Here is a 9,971-nt window from a genome sequence, read left to right as displayed (position 1 = left end):
CCATGGAATACATATGAATGTATTCCAGTAGGCAAAAATTCACTAGCAGTGAGCAAAAAACACCTTTTGAAAAATAGGTTAGGAATTCCAGATCTAATTACCCTACCCTTACTCTACCCTAATTTTTTCTACACACATGATCTTGGCTCGGATAGTGTAAATTCACACACACAAAGTGGTAGAAATGCTGAGTTGGGTCCAAAAGTGCAACTTTGAAATAAACATTTTATTGATTTTTGAATTCCCATAGGTCTGATCATCCTCTACAAGTATAAAGCAGCAGATAATTGTTATTCTTTGTCATCTATATTGTCGGACAATTTCACATCTTCATAATTTTAATGATGAATAATCTGAAGCATTTATAATATTCAGCATTCTATTATTTATCTCATTAATTGTATTTCTATGGAATTCCAAAATCAATGCAGTTTCTATTTTGAATCTCCATTTTTTTTACCCCAACTCAACATCTCTTTGCTTTTTGTGTGTGATCTATATTGTCAGAGCCCAGATCATGTGTGTAAAAATATTATGAAGATCGGTAATTCTGTTTTCATTCATTCATTCATCTTCTATACCCGCGCATCCCTTTCGGGGTTTCGGGGGGCTGGAGCCTATCCCAGCTGGCAATGGGCGAGAGGCGGGGTACACCCTGAACTGGTCGCAAGCCGATTGCAGGGCAACATAGACAGACATACAGACAAACAACCATTCACACTCACACCTATGGACAATTTAGAGTCACCAATTAACCTAATGCATGTTTTTTGGTCTGTGGGAGGAAGCCGGAGTGCCCGGAGAGAACACACGCATGCACGGGAAGAACATGCAAACTTCACACAGAAAGGCGCTGCCCGACCCGGGGATCGAACCAGCGACCTCCTTGCTGTGAGGTACGCGCACTACCTGCTGCGCCATAATGCATAAGATATTTGTGTGTCGCTGTTTTTTTGGTTTCTTCCTGAAAACACTTTGGAGAATAATTTGTTTAAATGATTTTTACTGAGTCTGTCTGGCCCATAAATGAAAAATCTTTTTTGAACATGTGACCATGGGAATCTGTATTTACTCTAGTTCTTTTGTCAAAACTGCTAAAATCTGTAAGCCCTTTTGACTACTGTATATAAGAAATATATAAGAAAAGTTGTGCTGTGGCCTCATACTTGGATACATTTCAATTGATTTCTGCCTGACTCAGCTTGTGCTGTAAAATATATTATAAAATTCTACTGGACATTGATGAGTTAATTGTTTTTGTGGAATGATCCAGTCTAACTCTAACATGTCAGTGAAGTGTTATTCAGTCATATTTCCTCTTCTGGTTCGCAGAATAACACCATTGCCTAAAGGAGAGCTTGCAACCTCAAAGCACTTGCTGTTTATCTCAATGAAGACCCAGAGAAACTCATTAAAGAATATCTGGTAAGAGGTCCCAATTGTTCCTTTCAGGGGCGGATCTTCCGGGGGGGCTGGGAGGGCGACACGCCCTCGGCCCGGGGCCCAGGGGGGGCCCGGGGCGGGGCGGAAAAGAGAGATCTCTGTTCCAAGCAGGGGGCACCGGGCCCTTTCCCTATGATATTTTTCAATGTGCGATATGTGTGGGCTTATATATGTTGACCCAGTCAGGATGAGTCATGGTTGGTAAAAACTTTACAAGACTGACTAGTGATGTAGTTAGGTATAAAATATTGTGATGCAACTTGAGATTTATGAGCTGGTGACATCAGGAGCAAGGACTCCCTAATGACTGACCTGATACAGGTGTGACTGATTGGCAGGAGAGGGAGACAAGCAGTAAAAAGGCTGGCGGATGCAGCTTGGGGAGTTTGGGAGCAACACGCATGGTGGCACAGCACTCTGTTAGGAGGGGGGGCTGTCGTTCGCAGTTATTTAGAGCTGCCAGCGATGAAGACAGTTAGTAAGGGGAGTAGATCGTATGTATGCTAGGAGGGGAGGCTGGGCGCCTCCTGTAGCCAGGCCAGGGGTCATTTTAGAGAGTGCAGCGCCGCCACCACACCCGGTGTGACGTCGCTGCTGCCTGGTGCGACGCCGGCATTGCCGCCAGCCGGTTCCTGTCCTCACCGTCCAGCGAAGCCGTTTCCCCAGGGAGTTGGACGGTGACACGAGCTCAGACCCCGGGGGAGGGTCTCACCGAGTAGGTGAGCTAAGTACATTTTATGAACACTATAAATCTCTTGTATGTGCATCTGTGTTACCTAACCTTTTTAATAGTGTGAAGTGGGAGAGCTGCTGTGGGGCGGTGACGGGTCTACGGGTGGGATGCTGTATGGTCCTCATTTAAGGTGCCTCCAGCCGATGGTGTTAGTGTGCCCGGGTGGTGTTGCCTTATGCTAAAAGGGTAGCCATGTGTGCAGTGGTCCTTCAACTTAGCGTGCCGTGTTTGCAGGTATGCCTTGAAGCTAGTGAGACTAGCCTTGTGTGTAGTGGTTTCCTCAACTTGCATGCTGTGAGTAAATAGTGTGCCTTAAGGGTGTGTGTGTGCGATGCAACCTTAAGGGTGTCTAGCGTATTCCCCCCGTGACCTTCGTTTTACCTGGCTGCAGCTCCCCACTCATTTTATGAAATATTAAGTCGTGTTAATAAAGATTGTTTTTCTTGTACATCGCCCTTGTTTCCGTGTGTGTGTTCAAGGACTCCGACATTTGTTTGGCAAACATTGCTAAAGACCCACATTTATTACACTGGTGGCAGCGGTGGGATATTTAAAAATGTCGGAGCCTGAGAATCACGTACCGGAACGAGCCATAAGTCAAGCTGCTCCCACATCACCACTTACTAATAGATCAATACCCCACCAAATCTTTATGCCAGAGACTTTCACTGGTATTGGGCAGGAATGGGAGGATTGGGCGGAGCAATTTGAAATTGCTGCTGATGTAAATAACTGGGACGAATCACTGAGACTAAAGTTTATGGGTCTGTTGCTATCAGGCCGAGCCCGCGAGGTTTACAGTGGATTATCAGCTGCAGCTAAAACTAATTACACGTCACTGAAAGATGCTATGGGGAGGTGTCTGGACCCCTGTGATAGTGATGATTGGAACCGAGCCAACTTTTCCTCACGGAAGAGGCTTCACAATGAAAGTGTCCGTGATTTTGGTATTGCCCTGCGCCGGTTGGTTACTAGGGCCTACCCATCTGCAGACCTTAATACACAGGATTTATTAGCAAAAGACCATTTTATCACTCACGTGGGAAGTGGCGATCTGCGTATTGGTCTTCGCAGTGCAAAACCTGCAACCTTAGAGGATGCAATTAATCTGGCTTCAGAACTTGATCTTATAAGGGGACTGGAAAATAGCCACCTAGCTCAAGACGCCAAAGTTCGGGGGATCTCAGAACAGAAAGATAAAGATAATGAGCAAGTTGAAACTCTGCTTGGGGTGGTGGAAGGGTTGAGACAGGAGGTTAAGTCCCTGCAGGCCGCCGTGCAGGTGCTAAAATCAAATCCAGCACACCCTGATTCTACTCGGGCAGCATCGTCAGCTCCTCTCCCTCAGCCAAATAATACACACAGCAGTACAGTAACTAAACGGGAGGCTCTGCAGCAAGGGGGGGGGGGGGGGGGCTGGGAATGTGGCTGTAACCGGCAGATATGATGGAACTGCCCTTATTTACAGGAAAACTAGAGGGGGCGTGCACAGAGGGCCCAATGCCCACCCCCCTTTCGTCAGTGTCCACTGGGGCCCCTGAGAAGGCTAAAACCGGCTCGGGCTACCTTGCTGCCAAGATAGGTGGGTCAAGTTGCCATGTGTTGGTTGATACTGGAGCAACACGCTCCATTATACCTAAGCAGACATGGCTGTCTTTAACAAAGGGAGCGGCTGATTTGCAAGAGTATGCTGGGCATGCAAGAGCAGCAAATGGTGGTGCGTTGCAGATTCTTGGGAGCTGGCAGGCAGTGTGCCAGTTCGATTCCTTGGCCTTGGTTGCTGAGTTCTTGGTGTCAGATATTCCATCAGAAGAGATTTTGCTGGGTTTTGATTTTTTGTCCAGGTATGGTGCTGTTATCGATCTTAGTAGTAAGACCTGTTGGATAATGGGAAAGACATTCTCCCTTGTAGATCCCAACCCAACATCAGAACCCCAGACGGTTGTTTTCCATTCAGATACAGTTGTACCACCACGGAGTGAAGCTATAATTTCAGGCATGGTCCAAAGTGCTTGGGGGGACTACGCAGAAGGGATGTTGGAGCCCTCCTCAGCCCTGTCAAGGCATTGTGACCTACTTGTGGCCCGGGTGGTCTGTAAAGTAGAGAGGGGGACGTTGCCAGTACGGGTCATTAATGGGCATGAAGGTGGGTACACTCTTTACTGACATAGAGGTAGATGGTGTCGGGGAGTGTAGCGGGGAGGAGGGAAACATGTTGCAGCCCTGGATGGCGGAAAGGCTCATGAGCCAGTTTGGGGTGGAAAGTAAGGGTTTATCTGCCGAACAAATTGAGGCAGCAAAAAGATTACTGTACAGGAATCTTCCTGTCTTTAGCCGAGGTGAGACCGACTTGGGTAGGACTCATTTGACGATGCATGAGATCGATACAGGTGATGCTAGGCCTATTAAACTACCTCCACAAAGAGTCCCTCTTCACTTGCAACAGGAGGTAGCCGATAACCTGAAACAAATGCTCAACAGTGGCATCATTAGGGCCTCGTGCAGCCCTTCGGCAGCACCTGTAGTCTTGGTGCGAAAGAAAGGGGGTGGGCTCCGATTTTGTGTCGACTACAGGAAACTTAATGATGTCACTTGTAAAGATGCATATCCCTTCCCAAGGATAGATGATGCTCTAGACAGCCTAAGTCATGCCTGCTGGTTTTCCACTCTCGATTTGGCCAGTGGATACTGGCAGGTAGAGGTGGATCCCAAGGATCGCCATAAAACCGCCTTCATAACCCGACAGGGGTTGTTTGAGTTTAACGTTTTGAGTTTCGGCCTCTGCAATGAACCTAGTACGTTCCAAAGACTCATGGATTTAATTCTAGCAGACTTACAGTGGACGACCTGTCTGGTGTATCTCGATGACATTATTGTATTTGGGCATATGTTTCAAGAGCATTTGGCTCGTCTTGATGAGGTGCTTGCAAAACTTCAGCAGGCCAATTTGAAGGTTAAACCCTCTAAGTGTAATCTGTTCTCTACTCAGGTTCACTACTTGGGGCACGTCATTTCTGCTGAGGGAGTGATGGCAGACCCCGCTAAGGTGGCTGCAGTAAGGGAGTGGCCTGTCCCAAGGAACCAGACGGAGGTCCAGAGCTTTATAGGTTTAGCCTCCTATTACAGGCGTTTTGTGAAGGGCTTTGCAGATATTGCTCGCCCATTGCACCAGCTTGTGGAAAAAGGGAAGCGTTTCCAGTGGACTGAAGGTTGTCAGCAGGCATTTGAACATCTTAAAGCCAGTCTTATTACCGCCCCTGTGTTGGCATATCCAGACCCCAGTAAAACATTCATCCTAGATACTGATGCCAGTGATGTGGGGATTGGGGCGGTCCTGTCACAGGAAGATGAGGGTCACGAACGAGTTGTTGCATATGCCAGCAGGGCGCTTACCAAGCAAGAACGTAAATATGCTACCACCAAGAAGGAGCTTTTGAGCATGGTCGCCTTTACGAAACATTTTAAACATTACCTGTTAGGTAAGGAGTTTGTTCTGCGTACTGATCACAACTCCTTACGATGGTTGCACAATTTTCAGGGGCTGGAAGGGCAGTTAGCCCGCTGGGTCGAACAGCTTGCTAGTTTCCAATACACGATTGTACATCGGCCAGGCAAGCTTCATAAAAATGCTGATGCTCTCTCAAGGTTGCCTGCCTTGAGTGATGGGGAGGGACTGGGTCAGGAGATTCCAGACAGCAAAGTATTAAAAGGTGTTTCAAGAGTGTGTGCTGTGCAGGAAACTTCCCATGTTCTCCCTAGTGAAGGCAGAGATATGGATGAGCTTGCTCAAGCCCAAATGGATGACAGTGTGCTGTGACAAATAATAGATTGTAAAAAACAGAGAGAGGACTGTCATATGCCAGATGACCCCAACCTACAGAAATATGCTCCTGTCTGGGATCAGCTGTATGTGCGCAGCTCTAGGTTGGTAAGGGTTCCCCCGGCACATTCTGATGCTGCGTCTCAAGTACAGGTAGTTCTCCCTTGCTCTCTGGTACCAAAGGTTTTGAGACAACTGCATTGTGACACCACAGGAGGCCACTTAGGAGTGCAGAAGTTACAGGGGAAGGTAAAAGACCGGTTTTACTGGCCGGGGTGGTTTGGGGATGTAAAGCAGTGGGTGACGGATTGTATAGATTGCTCCTCCTGTAAAACCCATGGTAAACCTCCATGTGCCCCTTTGCAACCTTCATCCACCTCCAGACCCTTCGAACGAGTGGCACTGGATATATTGGGTCCCCTCGCAGAAACCCCCCGTAAGAATAGGTATATTTTAGTGGTAGGAGATTATTTCTCAAAATGGACTGAAGCCTTTCCCATTCCTAATCAGGAAGCCAGCAGCATCGCTAAAGTGCTAACAGAGGAGTGGGTGTGTCGTTTTGGGGTTCCCCGTAGCATTCACTCGGATCAAGGCCGGAATTTTGAATCGACCTTATTTAGGGAGTTGTGCAGGCTTTTGTAAATTCATAAGACTCGAACATCCCCTTACCATGCTCAGTCTGATGGTCTCATAGAGTGCTTTAATCGTACTTTGTTGTCCATGCTGTCGTTGTTTGTAGAGGATAACCAGTTGAACTGGGACACACTGTTGCCTTATGTGATGTTGGCATACCGGAGTAGTGTTCACGCTAGCACTGCATTTACCCCCTACAAAGTTTTGTTTGGGCGGGAAATTGTGCTGCCTATTGACTTCATGCTGAACCTGGACTCCAAGGAACATTTTTCCTCTGTTGATGATTATGTCGCAAGACTTAGTGAGACTTTATCTACAGTTGTAGCTGCAGTTAAAAGACACCAGGCCAGGGCCTCAGAGAGACAGAAACAGTCCTATGACTTTAGGGCTAATTTCTAGTACTACTCTGAGGGAGAGCGAGTCTGGGTGCACAACAAAGCTAGGAAGCGAGGTTGTTGCCCTAAATTACAGAGGAGGTATAAAGGCCCTTTTAGGGTGATTGAGAGGGTAACAGATGTGCTCTATAGGCTAGTGCTAGTGGAAGGAGGTCCTGAGTGTGTGGTGCATTTCAACAGACTTAAGCCCTATCCCTCTTCTTTAGTAGCGACAAGTGGTCCAGCATTCCAGAGGGCTGATAGACTTGACCTCCAGCCAACCAGATCCCTGAGGCAACGGCGCCCAGAGGTACAGCTTGGAGCCAGTTGGGTCCATCATCGCCATCCCAGCCAGGGTGCCCTGACAGGAGTGAGGAGACCACCGGAGAGACAGACTGATCGGAACTCCACCTTGAGGGATGCCGGGGACACACAAGGCGGGTCGTCAGGGGATCCATCGGCCTCTGGATCAGCGCCTCCCTCCGGTGTGATTGTGTCCTGCCCAGGACAACAGCAACAACAATCGCTAGGAGGCATGCAACCGGTTGAGGAGGAACGTCCAGCACGCCAGCGGAGACCACCAGTTTGGTCACCATAGGATGTCACCATAGAGACTCGAGGACGAGTCCTTTTTGTCAAGGGGGGGGGGGGGGGGGAGTGTGATGCAACTTGAGATTTATGAGCTGGTGACATCAGGAGCAAGGACTCCCTAATGACTGACCTGATACAGGTGTGACTGATTGGCAGGAGAGGGAGACAAGCAGTAAAAAGGCTGGCAGATGCAGCTTGGGGAGGTTGGGAGCAACACGCATGGTGGCACAGCACTCTGTTAGGAGGGGGGGCTGTCGTTCGCAGTTATTTAGAGCTGCCAGCGATGAAGACAGTTAGTAAGGGGAGTAGATCGTATGTATGCTAGGAGGGGAGGCTGGGCGCCTCCTGTAGCCAGGCCAGGGGTCATTTTAGAGAGTGCAGCGCCGCCACCGCTCCCAGTGTGACGTCGCTGCTGCCTGGTGCAACGCCGGCATTGCCGCCAGCCGGTTCCTGTCCTCGCCGTCCAGCGAAGCCGTTTCCCCGGGGAGTTGGACGGCGACACGAGCTCAGACCCAGGGGGAGGAACTTGCCGAGTAGGCAAGCTAAGTACATTTTATGAACACTCTAAATCTCTTGTATGTGCATCTGTGTTACCTAACCTTTTTAATAGTGTGAAGTGGGAGAGCTGCTGTGGGGGGGTGACGGGTCTACGGGTGGGATGCTGTATGGTCCTCATTTAAGGTGCCTCCAGCCGATGGTGTTAGCGTGCCTGGGTGGTGTTGCCTTATGCTAAAAGGGTAGCCTCCGACATTCGTTTGGCAAACATTGCTAAAGACCCACATTTATTACAATATGAATAAAATGACGTGCTGCGGCTCCATCTGTTTACATGGAGTTTGCATTTGATAATTATCGACAACAAAGATGATGACGTAATTTTACTTTACATGCGCTGGAACAGGGACTGAGCTACCGGAGGAGAGAGTGGGAGAGAGGGAAAGGAGTAGAGATGATGGAGAACTTCTGTCCCTCTCATATTGTGTATTTTCTCTTCATGTGTGTCACATATGCAGATACAGACATTGTAATCGCTGTGAAATACTCACATGATACTGATTTGACTGCGGCGAGCCTTGGAATCTCTAGTTGATGGGCCGCAGCAGCCATGCAGGACTCGCGCGACTCTCACGCTGCTCATGTCGGCAGTGTGGACACTGTAACCTGTATGTATGGACGCCAAAATGAAAACCATGCCGTAACGCCACACTCACGCTCTGCGCAGGCGTGCTATGTGGCCCCAGCTTTACTGAAGGCTTTGAGCCTTGTGTCAAAAATGTAGTATGTGTGTGTATGTTGTAAAGCGATGTTATCATGAGCTTTATTGGGTTTAAAGGGCCCGGTCATGTGCCTCGCCCCCGGCCCGGCACTGATTTGTTCAGCTAGTGGTTCTTTTAATGGTGTAGTGGGACATGTAGTGTTGGATTTGGTGCAATTTGGACATGCACCATGTTAGCAAGTTAAAGTTTGAATAAACAAGCGAACAGTGCTCTGTGCATGTACATTTCAATGAAATGTCTTTCATTTTTTTCTTTTAGGATGTAAACTCTGATGCATGGAGCAATATGGAAAAGACTGTTATCAGGATCTACATCATCAAACATGAGGGTGCAGATGCTTCAAGTCCACCCGAAGATGTATGGATCATAGTTGAGGGTGTCACTGTGCTCCAGGACCTTGGAGATGTCCCCAGTGCCTCCGCTCTGCTGTTCAGGAATTTGAGCTACCCATCTGACCTCAAGTACACTTTCGAATTTATTCAAAAGGTCCTGATGGAACTTGATGCCCACAGGCTTTCAGCCAAGGTCCAGTTACTGAAGAATAAACTTCTTGAATGACTTGAATGACTATCTTTGAGTCATGTGAATCTTTTGATCAGCAGGCTTGCTGAGAAATTAGGTTTTGAGCACTGGCTGCGTACTTAAGCTGTTGTTTGACTGTAGTTGTTTTACATGCCTGTTAAAAGACTTATAAGACAGTTTATGAGACATGCTTAATGTTGAGGAAAATAATGAAGAGGCTATGTGTTTCCTGAGAAATGTGGTTTAGTTGACATGTACTTGCACATGCACTGTCCTTTTGCAAGCCTGTTCCGAATCTTTTAAGATTGTTTTTGAGAGATGTGTGCTCTTTGAGGCAAGGAAAGAGTCCTTCTAAAGAAATTCTATGTTTTAACTGCAAAAACTAAAGAAAAATGCAGTCTAGTTAACTCTCGATTATGTATTTTTAATCAGTTATTTTGTATTCTTCTTATCTACTTGACCATCATTAGTTGAACATAACCATATTAAGTTAGTTGAATGTATGAATAATCCATAACAATGAACCAACCTGGTTAAGTTATATATACTCAACAGACTCGTGTATAATTCATTTGATT

General features: G+C 47.4%; 1 protein-coding gene and 1 long non-coding RNA gene across 2 annotated transcripts; both read left to right on the top strand.

Annotated features, from left to right (window-relative positions):
• Positions 1 to 710: 710 nt before the first annotated feature.
• Positions 711 to 7,584, top strand: LOC143337791 (uncharacterized). The gene is made up of 3 exons (XR_013079215.1): positions 711 to 896; positions 1,333 to 1,425; positions 7,231 to 7,584. It is a non-coding gene; the product is annotated as an uncharacterized LOC143337791 (long non-coding RNA).
• LOC143331672 (retrovirus-related Pol polyprotein from transposon 297) lies at positions 3,660 to 5,993 on the top strand. The gene has a single exon (XM_076749134.1). The coding sequence runs from the start codon at positions 4,311 to 4,313 to the stop codon at positions 5,991 to 5,993; it is 1,683 nt and encodes a 560-aa protein (XP_076605249.1). The 5' UTR covers positions 3,660 to 4,310.
• Positions 7,585 to 9,971: the final 2,387 nt, after the last annotated feature.

This window comes from Chaetodon auriga, chromosome 1, assembly GCF_051107435.1.
Source record: "Chaetodon auriga isolate fChaAug3 chromosome 1, fChaAug3.hap1, whole genome shotgun sequence".
In the NCBI taxonomy this organism is placed as follows: Eukaryota; Metazoa; Chordata; class Actinopteri; order Chaetodontiformes; family Chaetodontidae; genus Chaetodon; species Chaetodon auriga.
The sequence above is the reverse complement of the archived record's forward strand: the minus strand, read 5'-3'. Positions and strand labels throughout refer to the sequence as shown.